Consider the following 15281-nt stretch of genomic DNA (forward strand, 5'->3'; position numbering starts at 1 on the left):
GTGACTTCTGAAATAAACAATTCGCTCAAATTATCTTATTTTTATTTTTATTTTATTTCAATTTTAAAGGGTCACAATATTGCACACATTGCAGTTTTTCCTCAAGTTGAGCAGGCCAAATACACACTGGAATATTCTAACTGATGCCAGGATGGGGCATGGACACACACAAACTATTGATTCATTCATATTAATTTAGTATCACAGTCAGCCCAAAGACAGTAACAGATTGATTTCAACCTGATGACATTATCAAAAAGCAGGTTGACAAATTCAAGAAGCATCTGGTCATGAATGGCGCTAATTTTGCAGTGGCTAATGTGGCTAGCTAACGCCAAGCTAGGGAATTTGCACAATTAGCAAACAAAGTAACATTAGCCAAATAAGCATTTTCAGTCATCGAAACTATCACACACTTACAAACTTACCACTATAGCAGTCGTTCTTTTGTGTTTGCGAAGTATGACCGCTGCTCGTGCTCGTTCTGGCAACCAACCCTTTTTAATTGTCTTGCTAAACACAAACCACCACCGAATAAATGCGGCCAAGGAAATGGGTGGGACAGACCCACGTGGCCGATATTTGATTGGCTCAGCGTAGGCAGTGATAGGTGAACACAGGTACAGTGTGGCTTATCGCAGCCCCCCTCCCCCCACCACCACCACGTCGCGCTAGACTCCCCCACTTTATTTTTTATTATGTGTTATATATATGTTATACTAGCCCGCCCCTGGTAGAAAGAAAGTCAGACAAAATCAAATTTCCTGTACCAAACAGTAACCATTAGCAGGTTCGATAAAACACTCCTGACCCCTGGTGGACAAATAATGCATGGATCTATCAACATTTGGACCAACTTAAATATATACCATCATCCGTTTTCTAAATTTAAAAAAATAATAAACCACTATTATATCTAATTAAAAATAATAAAATGATGGGTATTGTGTGCATTACATATACATTTGTTTTTCTTTGCAGAAATGTAAAAAAAATGTAATCTCTTGCACTGCATGACGTGCAAGTTGCAAAACAACACAGTAATTCAAAACGGCTTGGAAAAAATGCACAAAAGTGACAAAATGGAGGACATTCACAACGTTTTCAAATGAAATTACTATGTTTATTTTTCAGAAAGTGTGAGGAAGCAGCAATTGGCTTTGTATAGTTCAGTCAGAGTAGTAGCACTCAAATAACAAAACAAAGAAAGTTATAATGAAAATAAACAGTTGAATCTTATTTCTAAACAATCAGTCAAACATCATGGTGAAGTCTCAAATATGGGTACAGTAAACGAATTAACGCTCAAGTTGATTAAGTTTGTAAACAATGAAGGTCACATTGCTCCTTCAATAACATACATATTTCGAGTTTTCATTTAACATGTACAATTATTTCATGCTAATTACATATGGGAAAGCATCAAGAAATGTGATTGTGGTGAAAGGAAACTGTGTTTATTCGAAAGTGTAGGTGCTCCTTTCTTCATTTGTTCTGGCAATAAATAATTCTAATATGTTTCTTAGTTTAACAAGGTAAGGCAATTGAGAACAGTTTTCTCATTGACAATGGCAACCCGGAGGCAACTTAGAGTCGGGTGTCTTGCCCAAGGACACTTCGACCGCGGACAATCGGAGTCGGGATTTAAACTGCCGAGCCGCCGCAGCCGCATAATTGGGTTGCGGAATAAAACGCCTTAATAGTGCTAATGTTGGTTAAAATTGCACTTATGACGGGTTGTAACGACCAAAACAGAGTCATCAATGCAACTGCTTCCATTAAAATATGAAACAATATTGGACACTCTACACACAAGTAATTGTTTAAACAAAACAAAAAAACATGATGAAGTAAAAGTGTCCTTGCAATGAATTAACTACATTAATGAATGAATGAATGAATGAATCTCTCAATAATATTGAGGGCACCCGAAGATGATCAGATTCATATATGCTGAACATTTAAGACTTTTGTGTCATCACATCCGTTTATTTAACTATTAAACTATGTGTAGTCCCTCCAACTTGATCACTGATACACAGGCAGGAAAACTAGTAGAAATGGATAACCAACACATGTCAGAATGTTCAAGGATGACCACATGATACAGAAATAATATCCTTCTTGCTCTGACCAAGAAAAACGATCTGACCGAGCTTGATCTGTTCAAAAGTAAGACCAAACTGGCCTGCATGACCTTTGGGTTTCATTTAACACAAAATAAACATTTGGTTCGTGGCAGTACCGTTTCAGCTGCATGAAGAATGTGTTACCAGGAAGGTCCTCCCGAGTTAAGCGACAAATAAATAAACAAATAATACAATTATTATCTACGTACAGTAAGCGGGGGAAATGCTTCATGGGTGTGTTAAGGGGGAGCAGTTCGAGGCCATCCTACTCGCTCAAATTTGTATTCTTACTCCTTCAGCCCTCATTCAATAATTTATCACTCTAAAGTCAATGAAACACAGAAAATCCAGTATTTATTCTGCCTAACCACACACCTGTAAAATTGTGTGATAGCATCACGCACAGCAATTGATTAAAATATCAAGACATTTTCAGAGCACAGCTAGAAAAGGTTGAATACTGTGGCGTATTACATTTAATCAACAGCAAAACAATCATCAAAGCATAAACATTGTTGAAAGCCCAAAGAAAATAACCTTTTTTCCAATGACATAATATAGGTGTGGGAGACATGACTGTTAAGTAATACTTTTCATAGGATTAAGTAATACTTTTCCGAGGATTCATAAAACAAGTTGTTATTGTGTTTATATTTGTCCACACACACACCACATATTTTATTTATAACAGTATTTACTAATTACGATTTTGTATTCTTGTATATGTGTTAATTTCTCCAATTGAAATTGAATGCATCACTACAGGCTTTTTGGGTTTTTTTTGTGTATGTGTGTGTGTGAACGCACCTCAGTTCAAGCACGGAGGCACCGTGTCAAAAAGAGCCTGACGTGCAAAATAAAGACCTCTTCCCCCTTTGTGCCTCACAGCTGCAACATAAGTCTTTAAAAAACCTGAATCACTTTTACCGGTGCATTACGTAGTAATAACAAGTCTTAAGAAAAAAAATAATCTGACTCCTTTTCATGCACAAAAATAAAAGAGCCAAAATGAGCTCAAGAAAAAACTAACTGATGGCTGCTTTACAAACTGTAGTAAAAACGTAGATGTTTTCATGGTGATTTCTAATCAAAATAAATCCTTGGCCTTGGCACACACACGCACACGCACACAGACACACACACAAAGAGCTCTTTCTCATCTCTTTCAGCCTCATTGAATGTACCGAGGTATCAACCAGAAGACTTGACAGAAAGACAAAGCAAAACTACTTCAAATATAAAAGTTTTTCCTGATGTAGTGGCAGGAGCAGTTGAGTCAAGTGCAGAGTTTGGGGCTTCTATTAGGGGTTCAGCGTTTATTAGGGCTGAGGGTACCGAGAAAGACCGGACAGAACGAGTCTGAAGGGGCTCAGCTACCTGAAACATAATTCTCTGATTCTGTTCTCTGATACCGACGGCACACATATGAAATGAGGGGGGGGGGGGGAGAAAAAAAAAATCACACAATTTCTCAGGGCTGCAACGGGGACGCTGCTGGTAATCTAGAGTGCGCTATCGTTGCCCCTCAAAGCAGCCCAGGCACCCGCCATGGAGTCCAGCTGGACTCAGCAGTAAACTTTTTATGGTCCACATGCGGGGACATTTGCGTCTGTTTATGAAATGACCAAGTCACTTCATCGGCCAGTCAAAGTCAATACAGTCAAATCTGTAAATTTTCCTGAGGGGGAAAAAGGAGGCCTTTTTGGGGAGTTAGGTGCTTATTAGTTTCAAATCAAAGACAATTACTTGATTGGAGTCCACAATTTGAGACAATGCAATAATATCTCTTGGATGTTTTGTGATTGGTGACTCTACAGATAATTTTTAAAGGACTACCTTAAAATGAAATCTACACTGGGATGAGTACATTTGTAAAACTGGGGAAAAAAAGGATCCATCACAAGTATGCTCAATCCATCGTCAAAGTTTCTGGAGACCACTTTGTACCTTCTCTGTCGTTGCCTCATTTTTCTTTTTGAACAGATTTTTCAGCTTCAAAGACTTCTTGCTCTTCTCTTTATCCCTGTTTCTGTCATCTTTAGCTTCAAAGGAGGATGCCGGAGATTGGTAGGTTCCTCTCGCTGGTGCCACCAGTTGCTCAGACTCTGCCAGAACCCTGGGGAAGCACTGAGGATGGTTGGCAGTTGAGGCAGAAAGGCTCCATGGGGTTGCTGCCAAGGGGTTGCAGGACTTCTCCAGGATTCCGTCATAAACAAGCTGGCTCAGTGGAGCAGCTGCGAAGATATCTGCAGATGACTTCCACGGCACGTGGGCGTTCACTGTAAGGTCTGGCTGCTCAGTTTCACCTGGGGCCGAGTTTGATTCGGAATCTTCGGACTCTTCCCTCACTACTTGAGGACGGTGTGTTTCCGGAGGTGATTCAACTCTATCCCAGGGAGTATTTTCTTGTGAAACCTGGTCATCACTTGGCATTCGAGGTGTTCTCCTTCTGAGAGGTACTTCACACTCTTCTTTACATAGCCTCCTATTTATTGGCGGTTCTGAACCGATCTCTAGCTTCTCTGTTGAAGATGTGTGTTGCAAATGTTGTTCTGTTTCCTCTCTGGGTACAGCCGTTATGGAAACAGTGTCTGCAAAATACCCCTCTTTAGAGATTTTTCTTGAGGGTATTGCAGGCACCTCAACCATTTTGTCTTCTTTGGCTATTCCCTTCAAAGGGGAATCAAGATGCCTAGAACTTCCATCCAGGGACATTCCCATTGAGTCTCTTGTAATCCTTCTTGCTACTAAGTCAAAGGGAGACTCAGAACGTTCTAGTATGTTCTTTGAGGCACTGTCTACCGAAGCACCCAGCAAACATCTTGATAAGTTCTTATGTCCAAATTCTGTTGCCTCTACTTCATCCCAAACAATTTTCCGGACTTCAAGTGGTAAATCACCTCGATCTTTAGGTATGTTTCTCGATGGATTTGCTGTAACATCTTCTATTATATCTCTGTCTATTTTCCGAGGTGGAAATTCTTTACCTAATTCATTGGAAGATATCTTTCTAATTAGAAAATCTGTCGCAACTTCACTCCTATCTCTGGATCTCTTCCTGAATGACGCCTCGATTAAAGACCCCTCTTTTGACATCATCATTGAAGCAGTTTCCAAAGAATTGTCCAGAACTTTATCTTTGGCCATCTTCCTGCAGGAAATATCTACAGGAGATTCAAGATCATCCATAGAAATGTTTCCAATTGGAGATTCAACTTCAGCTCCCAATTCTTTACTCACAGGCTTTGTCGCAGACCTGTCTGCAAGAGGTTCTGTTTCATCATGATAGATCTTTCTGTGGGAGGCATCAGCAGTGGAACAAGGGTACATTTTGCTATGAGAAGGTGACGTGCAATGGTCAGAATCTGAGAACCTTTCTTGGGAGTCTCTATTGAAAAGTGAAACAAGGGAAAGAAAAAGAATGACAGAATGAATCAGAGTTTTCAAAATATTTTAATGGAACACAAATGGGGCAGACACTTACTGTTTCTTTATGGTTTTACGAAAGACTCCATCGTCCTCATTGTAACAAGGATGGGGTCCTCGAATTGGGATGAGAAGGTCAGGATCTGCTGAGATCAGAGTGGTTGGTGGTTGTGTGACACCGTGACGACGTGACCGGCGTATAGTAGACAGCTGGGTTCGAGGAGAGTTCTTAAGTGGAGCACCTGGAACCGTAGTAAGACAAAATGTAAACCAAACAGCAAAACTAATCAATCGATCGATCAATCACAAAGAGGCACAAAAAGAACGAAGGCCATCTAAAACACAGCATCAGAACTCCACTACAACCTTAGCACTTACTACTCCTACCCATCACATTCAAGCCACTGCTTTAAACTCACAAATATAAATGTATTTTATTTGTTACATTTACAATGTACAGCTAAATTAGTTCACTACATTTAACCAATCCTAGAGGAGTATTGGGGAGCAAGAGAAGCGTGTCTCAGAACCTTGGTCAAGGGAACTGGCTGGAAATCAACCTAACATGACTTTTGGCTGTGGAAGAATTGCTAAGGGGTAAACAAACTTTTATCAGCAGATAATCATACTCTAGTATTTAACTGCTCCTCTCTGTAGTGGCCGAACTGTCTAAAACCGGACACCAAAAAAAAAAATTAAAATATGGTTCTTGCCATTATGCTTATTGCACACAAAATGGAAAGCAAGTGAAAGGGTTTTCAAACCTATTGAACTATTATTTTAAAACATCCATATCCTCTGATTTCAGACATTTCCTCTGACATTCTGAGTCCTCTGTGAAAACAAGCAAATTATCTTTCTGTTTTGAGAAAAACAAGACAATCATGCACATCAGCTGACACAGCAAAAGTGATTAACATTTTCTGAAAACACACGAGACTAAGATCAATAATTTCCAAATAAGGACTATTTTTTTTGAAACTTTGTTCCTTAAACAATTTGAAAAGCAGTGAGCACAAATTCTGAACAGAAACTAAGGAGTGGTTTTGTTCATTGTATTAAAATACTGTCGCTAGCAAGCAAGCTAGCATAAAGTACTCTAGGTTACAATATCAGTCTTAGCATCAGGGCTCGGATTTTACTTTTACGACATTACTTTCGATTAGAAACTTTTGATCTTCCTGTCGGTGGACTTTTCAAATGAATGACCGACTCGCACCACATTATCCCTTAACATTTAAATAACCTATTCATTTGCCGTAAATTGTCAGTGTGTGTGTGTGGGGGAGGGGGCGGGGGTGAAAAGTGGATGTAACGTATGGGCCAATGTCAGCCATCTTTCGGCACCCCGTACAGTGCGGGGCGTTAAGCGATTGCGTGGTTTTCCTGCCTTGTGGCGGCACTCCGCTCCATCTCAAAAGACAGAAAAGAAAATCTTCCGGTGCCTCACCTGGAATTTGAGATATGACAGCCGCGGTAGACGCTTCCAACAGGTCCTCGATTGACCCATGAACTGAGCTGTGGCATGAGCAAGATGGCTGAGGCACTCTGGGAAAACCCGCAGCGAGTGAGTCTGAGTAGAGCAGAGCGGTGAGGTTGGTGAGGCCAGGATTCCTGATGACGGGGAAGCCACAGATCCGCTCAATATGTTGCCAGCGATGGAGACGCTCCCGCAGGCATGCCGTTACCTCTGACAAGGCATTCCTTTCGTAGATAGATAGACATAAGTACGATATTCATCTTCTCCTTCTGGAGAGACACATTTATTTTGGTAGAGTCAAGTCAAGTAATTATAGCTAAATAACTATTGTTACTAAGTGACTCACTTTGCCTGGAGAATCTTGTGGTCAACCTGATCCAAAGATGAACTGTGGGCAACGTGGAGAGTCCCAAGCACTGAGCTTCTCTTCTTCTTAATCTTTTCTGCCTGAATGAAAGCATGCAAACAGATATTGAGCTTGAAATGTTTAGTCACTATTAGTTGTTAAACATTGTGAGGTATGTCAAAAAGGTTCCAGTACTGGGTTCACAACTAGTAACGCCCCTGGAGTCTAATGGACTATTCCCAGTCTTCTCTGGAACACCTTCACGTCCTCTTCTGAGGATTTTTCGGACATCCTCCACAGATCCATCGTCACGGCCATCTTGATGTGGGCCAGGTCTTCAAAACGGTTTCCTCTTGATGACGCCTTGAGCGTGGGAAAGAGGAAACAATGGCTCAGAACCAGGTGGGGTGATAGAGAGGTGGCTCCAGGACGGCGACGTTCTTCTCGGCCAGGAACCGTTGGAGGCTCAGGACATTGTGAGCAGGCACAGAAGTTGTCTTGCCACAACGCTTGCGTTTTCTCGCACACGGAATGAAGAAAACGCCGTAGGATCTCTTTGTAGACGTGCTGGTTGATCATCTGGTCCACATTGAAGGGGAAAAGTCACAGTTTGAAGTTAGGGTTTGAAGTACAATATGTCTTTTGTGACAGCAATCCTGGAACCTTTCTGACACACCTCTACAGTTATATACTGTATTTTTCCATACATCACCTCTTCTTTGGCAATGGCAAGCTGTAATACAGCACTGTGTTTCTTGACATTGTAGTACTGGACCTCAACTTCATGTGTCAACTGGAGCCAATGCTGGAGGACTTCTGAGGCGGTCCAGGAAGCATGCATGTCCTTTTCTGCCTGCCTTAGTGCTCCACGGACCTGAGGCAATAATATCTATCAGCTTTTGCCGGTTTGTTATAAATTTGACCGAAAAATTGTGCTTTTGATAAGCCAACGCATGTACAGTACCTGCGCAAGTTCTTCTTCTGCATATCGGAGGCGGCTGAGCTCACTGACGGCCCCCTGCCTCAGCTCTTGCAGCCGGTGGGCTTCCTCCTGTGCCCCCATGATCTCGTCTCGCATCTTCTCCTCCAGGTTTTGCTTCTCCTCTGCCACATTGCGTTTCTCTTCCTGGGCTCGCTCCAGTCTGAATATGACACAAGCCGCAAAGTGACTTTGAAAACATCGATTCTAGGTGATGCAGACAATGGAATTTGCCCTAACTCCTTACTGTTCCTGCATGTCTAGGAGGCTTTGTTCAGCCCTCTGCAGGCTTTCCAAATCCTTCATCATCTTGGTGATGTGGATCTTGCTGGTTTTGTTCTGGACCTGAGCAAACCAGCAGCCTCCAACTCCCATCACTACTGACACAATGAGCAGCAGGTCTTTCATGTAATTGTGAGGGGGGCCTGCAGTATGAGCAAAAAGAATAGTTATGATTGAAAATCATGTCTTTTTCATGTATCTTGGATAAGTGCTTGATTGCTTCTTAGCGACATCGTAATAGTCAATATCAGCTGAAATGAAGCGTTATCTTGTCCTAATCTACCGCAAAGTTATACAATCGTGCACCCCGGAGTTGGGGGTTTATTGATCCAGACATTGATCATTTAGGACTTGCAAAATCTCTGAAAAATCAATTAGAGCATCATCATTGTCATTAGCTGCCCCCCCCCCCCCCCCACCCAAAAAAAAAACAAAACAACCCAACAATTTTAGAACTATGTTAAAAGAGACAAGGATTCAATAATTGTCCTTACGCGTAGGCGGTCCAAACAGCACTACATCAAGAGCTTTAATGTTGAGCTTCTGTTTGTCCCTCTGATCCTGAACTCTCAGTTGGCCACTCAGGAATGAAGGCTCATTGGCTGCAATCCTACAGAAAAGACAAAGACTTGTTTTTCCAATCTGTTTTCAGACATTTGCTTGGATGCAGAATATTGCCACCTTGGGAGCGTGTTTCCATTGACTTTGAAGTCTTTAAAGTTCCTCTCATACTGCGGCAACTCGACAAACTCCCTGAGCCAGCAGATAACGTCGTCTTGGGTCCAATTATGAACTAGGAAGTGAGACGTAGAGAAGTTTCAAATATTTGGATTGGTGCACACTTAATCGCCTGGACAAACACCTTCGGATGACTTCCAGCCTTTCCAAAGCTCCTCCACTGTAATGTGCTGATCTTCTCCATGCAGGTGGCTATGTTTGTTGGTCTGCTGCTGCTTCATGTCTTCAATGATGAACTACAGGAGAGGAAAAGTGGACTTGGATTCAAAATAATTTTTTCCAAATGCAAAGTTATGGAGTCAGCAGCAACTGGTTTAAAATGAACCTTGGAAAATCTACCGTTCGCTAACAAATCAAAGAACAGTTTACGTGCAAAATCTGACCAGCTGGATTGTAGGTATGAACTTTATCAATTGCAAACATTTTCTGCTTCAGGATCACTTGTTTTTTTGTTTTTTTTTTACTTACCAACTCGAAAATACTTTGGCAAATTATGTTCCCCACATTCTGAGTGAGAATGCCACGTAGTTTTTATTTTTGTGCAGTTTTTGATTTTTTTTTGGGACAAACAACAGTGTTGGCAAAATTATTTCCATTTACATGGAGCTAAAAAAGCAAATGAAAGACTGTTATTTGCATACCAGGTAAGGACCACCTGCCTGCTCACCAACTACATGTCCTGATGTCAATGTAAAAGTGTATTCTTAATGTTCTAGTCTGTGTATATTTAGGTTGAGAGTTTGCGTCGCCGCCCGACACATTGCATGTATTGTACACTTGGCTGGTGAATCATTCAAATTCACCTTGAGCCAACACCTCTGCATTCCGCCGTTCATGTTATATGTGACCATAATGCTTTTGCTCTACATTGTCTTGCTTATTTTGACGTCGCTTATGCAATTGTGATCGAGAATGAAACGACCTGGATGAAGGAGAATATTCACGGGCTAGGCAACTGGTATTTACCCTGGGTAAACCTCGAGATAACTTAACTCCTCAGATCACGGGGACACACAGACCCCTCCGCCACGGGAAGGCGATGACTCAGGGAAGAGACACTGATTCACTGGAAAACACAATTTTAGCCTAGGATCATGTAGTTTTTAAACCTCTCCAAGACACAGTATGCTTGGAGGTGTCCTACATGAGATGGAAAGAGGTTTTCGCTCTTTTGAATATGTACGCATTTAGAATGGATGCGAACACGTGTTTGTGTGTGTGTGTGTATGTGTGTGTGTGTGCGTCGTGTCCAGGAATGTAGCCGTGGATATCGACAAAGGCTTCGCTTGATGACTGAAGACATTTTAGGAAGTTGGGACTGCGCTCTGATGAGCCCGTGTCCCTCCCTTGACGTCTCGACGGCAACTGTAACTCGAGGCCATGTATACTGGATCTTAGAAATGCATTCTGGGCGGTCAAGGGCCAATCACTAAAATCGCATATTGCCAATCAGTCAGTGTGAACATTTGCATGAGCATCAGGAAATAAAAGAAAAAAGGAGAGCATGTGCCAGTTTTGCTGGAACGTTACACACATTTTGCATCAGTAACTTGTTAAACCTGGGCCAACAGATCATTTATTTGAAACTTTGTTGTAACATTTTGTTTCTATCAAAACATCTTCTCAAAAGCAATTATACAGTTGAGTTTTTAGTTTTGCATAAAATGAACTGAGATCTGCAAGTGCAGATGGCTCCGGTCTGCGTACTGCAAAATCCTATTAGTGCAAGTCTATCAGAGCAAAACACATTTGACAGCGCGCCAAAAGCCAAGTTAAACTGTTGCTATCCTTCAACCATCCATTCAACGCTTTCTTCAGCCACAACACACCTGTTGTCGTTGCACCGATTTGATCCTGCGTGCCACCCTGCAGCCGACGAGGACATTTGAGGAAGAAGAAGAGAATATTTTACCTCCACACTCTCTTCTACCTCAATCCCTCCGTCCTTGTCATCGTCCATCATCTGGTGGATGCTCTGCAGAGCCTCCAGGCTGTAACGATCGGCCTCGCTCATACATGGCGGCGACACCACCATGCATGGGTCTAAATGGGTCCAAAGCGAAAATGTATTACACTGCTACTAATATACTGTGTACAGTACTTTGACATTTCATTCAGTACGTGCTTCATTTGGAAGTTTGAACTTCTTCCTACTCTTTTTCAGACCGGCACTACATTGTGTTTCAGTATGAAATAGTTATATTGTACGTTTGTCATTTCTTAACGTTTTCTACTGCATGCTCAGTTAAAAATTCTTTATTTACGTGTCATTTATGTCATTTGTGAGGGCATCCTATTCGAACAGATTGGGCAATCCAAAATACCACACTAAATACAAAACAAAGTCAAAATAATTCAACAAAATAACACTTGAATAAAACAACCGCAATCACAACACAGCTGGGGGGGTGGGGGTTCCTGATTTTAGAATAATAATAAAACGAAATAGTAAAACGTTCTATCAATCAATATCAATGAAGGATGAAATATGAAAATGGATTGACTGTTTCTTTAGTTTAGCAATAATATATTGCAGTTTTATGTTTAGTTCATCAAACTGAGACTGTCCTGTTTTTGTTCTTGAAATGCCCAGTTTAAATAATTTTTCCATTACTGTAAATCCAGACAGATTTCTTTCTTTTTTTAATGAAAAACAAGTAAGATTGTCCACTTTGGTTTGGATTTGTTTCAGTGTAAAAAAAAAAAAATTCATTTTGTCTATTGTTCTTACAGTTTAGAACCAATAAAATGCTCTCTTTTTAAAAAAAAAAATATATATATATATATACATATATATTAAAGTCAGGGACTATGTTTAGTAGTAAATCTTTAATTGTGAGAACCTAATTATTGTTCTAAATTAAGTTAGGGCGGGAGTTGTTATATTGTGTTGTAAGTGGAACAGATTTATTCGACTGTCATATATAAATACTGTATATGCTGAATATTAATCTGGTAAATCATTCATCATGTCAAAACAAACTGTTTTGGAATGGATTTGAACTGCAGTGTGTTTCCAATTTGGGTTCCGAATACAGAAGACTGTACGGGAAAATGACCTATACAACAGCTTAGAGTTTTTATCCAGGTCACGAGCCTTTTCTTGTCGCTGTGACTCAGACAGCTGGGGCGCGAGAAGTCAAAAGGTCAAAAGGTCAAAACGAGTGGACGAGCAAGTGCCAGAGATGCTGCAAATATTACCAATGTCTGTGTGTTGAATTTAAACGATGCACAGAAAAAAGTGTTTCAGAGTTTCAAATATCAGTCAAAGATTTTTAGAATAGATCATTCTATCATCCATCCATCCATCCATTTTCTGAGCCGCTTCTCCTCACTAGGGTCGCGGGCGTGCTGGAGCCTATCCCAGCTGTCATCAGGCAGGAGGCGGGGTACACCCTGAACTGGTTGCCAGCCAATCGCAGGGCACATACAAACAAACAACCATTTGCACTCACAGTCATGCCTATGGGCAATTTAGAGTCTCCAATTAATGCATGTTTTTGGGATGTGGGAGGAAACCGGAGTGCCCGGAGAAAACCCACGCAGGCACGGGGAGAACATGCAAACTCCACACAGGGGGGGACGGGGATTGAACCCCACACCTCAGAACTGTGAGGCTGACGCTCTAACCAGTCGTCCACCGTGCTGCATCATTCTATCAAATATTCAATAAATTAATAGGAAGAAAATATATCCTGGATTATCATTAACTTTATTGCGAAATGTTTTTAGTTTTTTTTTACTGTTTATTAAGAGATTATTGTTGTTTTATTTGGTATTGTTTAAATGATTAAACAAAACCAAATTAACAACAATTATGCACTTATCACACGAGAGGGATTGATGTTGTACTCACTGACCTTTTTGAAACCGAGAGCTACTTCTTGGGTATTGATGAGTGCGAAGGGCTACTAATTTACAGTTTATACGAGTATACACGGCTGGGGTTGCTTTAGGTTCGACTATGTTAATTAGTTTACTACAGCTGCAAATGCCTAACCTTTCTTCTATAAACTGATTATGATTCAGTTACTGGTTTGGTCCATAACGTGTCAAAAAAATGGGGAAATGTTGTTTGTTTTCCAAAGTGAGTTGTCGATGAATCGCTGAATTCTGATGGCTCCAACTTAAGGTAGCATTTGTTAAATCATCTTTTCCTTCAGTTCAACATCATACACCACAACAAAAGCAAGGACAACAATCCCTTGCTTGCTGATGAAATCTGGATGGTAATGAAATATTAATGATGTGTCTGTACAGTATAGGACCATCTTGTTTTCAGAAGACAATAAAACACACTTAGGCCTCACCTGCCTAATTTCAAAGTGAAACATTTTACAATTAGAAAATTAATAGGAGGACATTTCTAAACAATTTAAGACGGTCACAGTCCAGAAAATAAAGGTATTCCTGAAGACAACAACATATCCTTGACTTGATGTCTTCCGGATTGTACTCATACAAGCCAATAAAAGACAGACGGAGGCAAAAAATAAGAGAAAGAAAGAGTTGGCGGGCTTGTTCTTCCCCCAAGGGGCTTTGTGAGGGAGAAAGTGCAATTTGTATTTTAGTTGGTCTACCTAATGGTGACATCAGTAATTTACAGTTTTATCAAGTCTTGTCCCAAATTAACATACACGCACACACATGCACACACACACACCCTGTGAGATATGTTGAGTGTGATGCACTTAGTGCGCTTACCACCCGGATTGAAACCTGTGCCCCCAATCGGGAAGCCCGACAGGTCACCGGCGACCACAAGAGCGGCAGCAGGGAAAACGAGGAATAAAAACAGGAACATGGGCGGCATTTTTGACAGTTGAAAAACTCCTGAAAACAAAAATCCAATGCGGACTGTGGGATGAACAGAATGCTCAAGTACCGAAGGCAACTGGACAGAGCCTAGAAAATTGTTAAGCATGCAGTGTAATTCCCCAAAAATAGTGGTTATTATATTGCATCCATTTAAAAGTCTAGGATGGCTCCTCCAGTGACTGCTACATCACAAACTTTTATGTGCTGCTCACACAGCAGTAAAACATCCAAGAGGAGGAAGACGAGCACTTGGCGTCTTTAATCCTTTTCCCTCACGTTCACTTGCAATCTGTTCTGTGCCCGTTCTCCGTGTGTGTACGGTGACGCAAATCCAGTACTTCAGTCCCCTTTCCCATGTGTGAAGACCTCAAGATGTCTCTCTTTCTCTCTCCAGCAAGAGGGTCTCATCACATTATTAGGTTTCCTCACGCACTAACCCCCATCCCAAATATGTTCACAACAGAGCTTGAAAAAATGTCTTACACACTTGATGCCACCACATCCATATGCAGATTGGATTTCGTTTTGTTTGCTTTCAGAATACAAAAAAAAAAAAAAGGACGTCTCCATTTTCAAGCTTTTGCTTGAGATCAGCACAGGAATAGGACGACAGAGGTCATGACATTTTCACAGATCGTCAAACTATGCCAGTTAACTTTTGCCTACGTGTTGGTGGTACTGCTTACATGTGTGTGCGTGCGTGTGTATATGGTCAAATTAAGCACACATCCTCCACAACCGAGTCTGGCTGTAGAACTGAAATGATTATGCAGGAACATTAATAGCGCAAAGGACACAAACAGACTCACACCCGTGCTAACAGTAGCCTGACAAAGTGTAAGGTTTCGCTCCAGCAATCTGGCTCCCGGTTTAAAAATAGTGGCACAGCTTTGACCCCCAGTCATGCCCAAAATCAAAATGCCCAATAGGGCCCCGGCAGGCTTGAGCTGAGTCGTGCATTCTACATGCATTTGGAATAGTTATGGCCCAACAGAGAAAACAAAATACACTGCAGCGAAAAAAAGATGCGATCCATTACCGGAGGTGCCTGTACAATCACAATAAAGTTATGTTTTGACTGAC

The 15281-nt window shown here is 41.2% G+C and overlaps 1 protein-coding gene across 4 annotated transcripts; it reads right to left on the reverse strand.

Annotated features, from left to right (window-relative positions):
• Nucleotides 1-1101: 1101 nt before the first annotated feature.
• On the reverse strand, nucleotides 1102-15166 carry LOC133477054 (stromal interaction molecule 2-like). 4 transcript variants are annotated; one of them, XM_061771331.1, is made up of 12 exons: nucleotides 14085-15166; nucleotides 11293-11423; nucleotides 9505-9616; nucleotides 9324-9435; nucleotides 9137-9252; nucleotides 8608-8785; nucleotides 8346-8523; nucleotides 8094-8255; nucleotides 7382-7482; nucleotides 7006-7259; nucleotides 5614-5797; nucleotides 1102-5517 (listed from the first exon to the last, which is right to left on the reverse strand). In XM_061771331.1, the coding sequence occupies exons 1-12, from the start codon at nucleotides 14302-14304 to the stop codon at nucleotides 4050-4052; spliced, it is 3216 nt and encodes a 1071-aa protein (XP_061627315.1). In that variant the 5' UTR covers nucleotides 14305-15166; the 3' UTR covers nucleotides 1102-4049. The 4 variants fall into 4 exon arrangements, with proteins under 4 accessions (XP_061627315.1, XP_061627316.1, XP_061627318.1 ...); XM_061771332.1 differs by having other exon boundaries at nucleotides 11210-11423; XM_061771334.1 differs by lacking the exons at nucleotides 1102-5517; nucleotides 5614-5797 and having other exon boundaries at nucleotides 7170-7304.
• Nucleotides 15167-15281: the final 115 nt, after the last annotated feature.

This window comes from Phyllopteryx taeniolatus, chromosome 4 (genome assembly GCF_024500385.1).
Source record: "Phyllopteryx taeniolatus isolate TA_2022b chromosome 4, UOR_Ptae_1.2, whole genome shotgun sequence".
NCBI classification, from domain to species: Eukaryota; Metazoa; Chordata; class Actinopteri; order Syngnathiformes; family Syngnathidae; genus Phyllopteryx; species Phyllopteryx taeniolatus.

Excerpts from the sequence above, each read along its gene's own strand:
- LOC133477054 (XM_061771331.1), bottom strand. The coding sequence starts at position 14,304 with ATGCTTAACAATTTTCTAGGCTCTGTCCAGTTGCCTTCGGTACTTGAG. Across the intron at positions 9,617-11,292 it reads AGGTAGAAGAGAGTGTGGAG|TTCATCATTGAAGACATGAA; the intron begins GTAAAATATTCT and ends CCTCTCCTGTAG. Across the intron at positions 7,483-8,093 it reads TTGCCATTGCCAAAGAAGAG|GCAGAAAAGATTAAGAAGAA; the intron begins GTGATGTATGGA and ends GCTTTCATTCAG.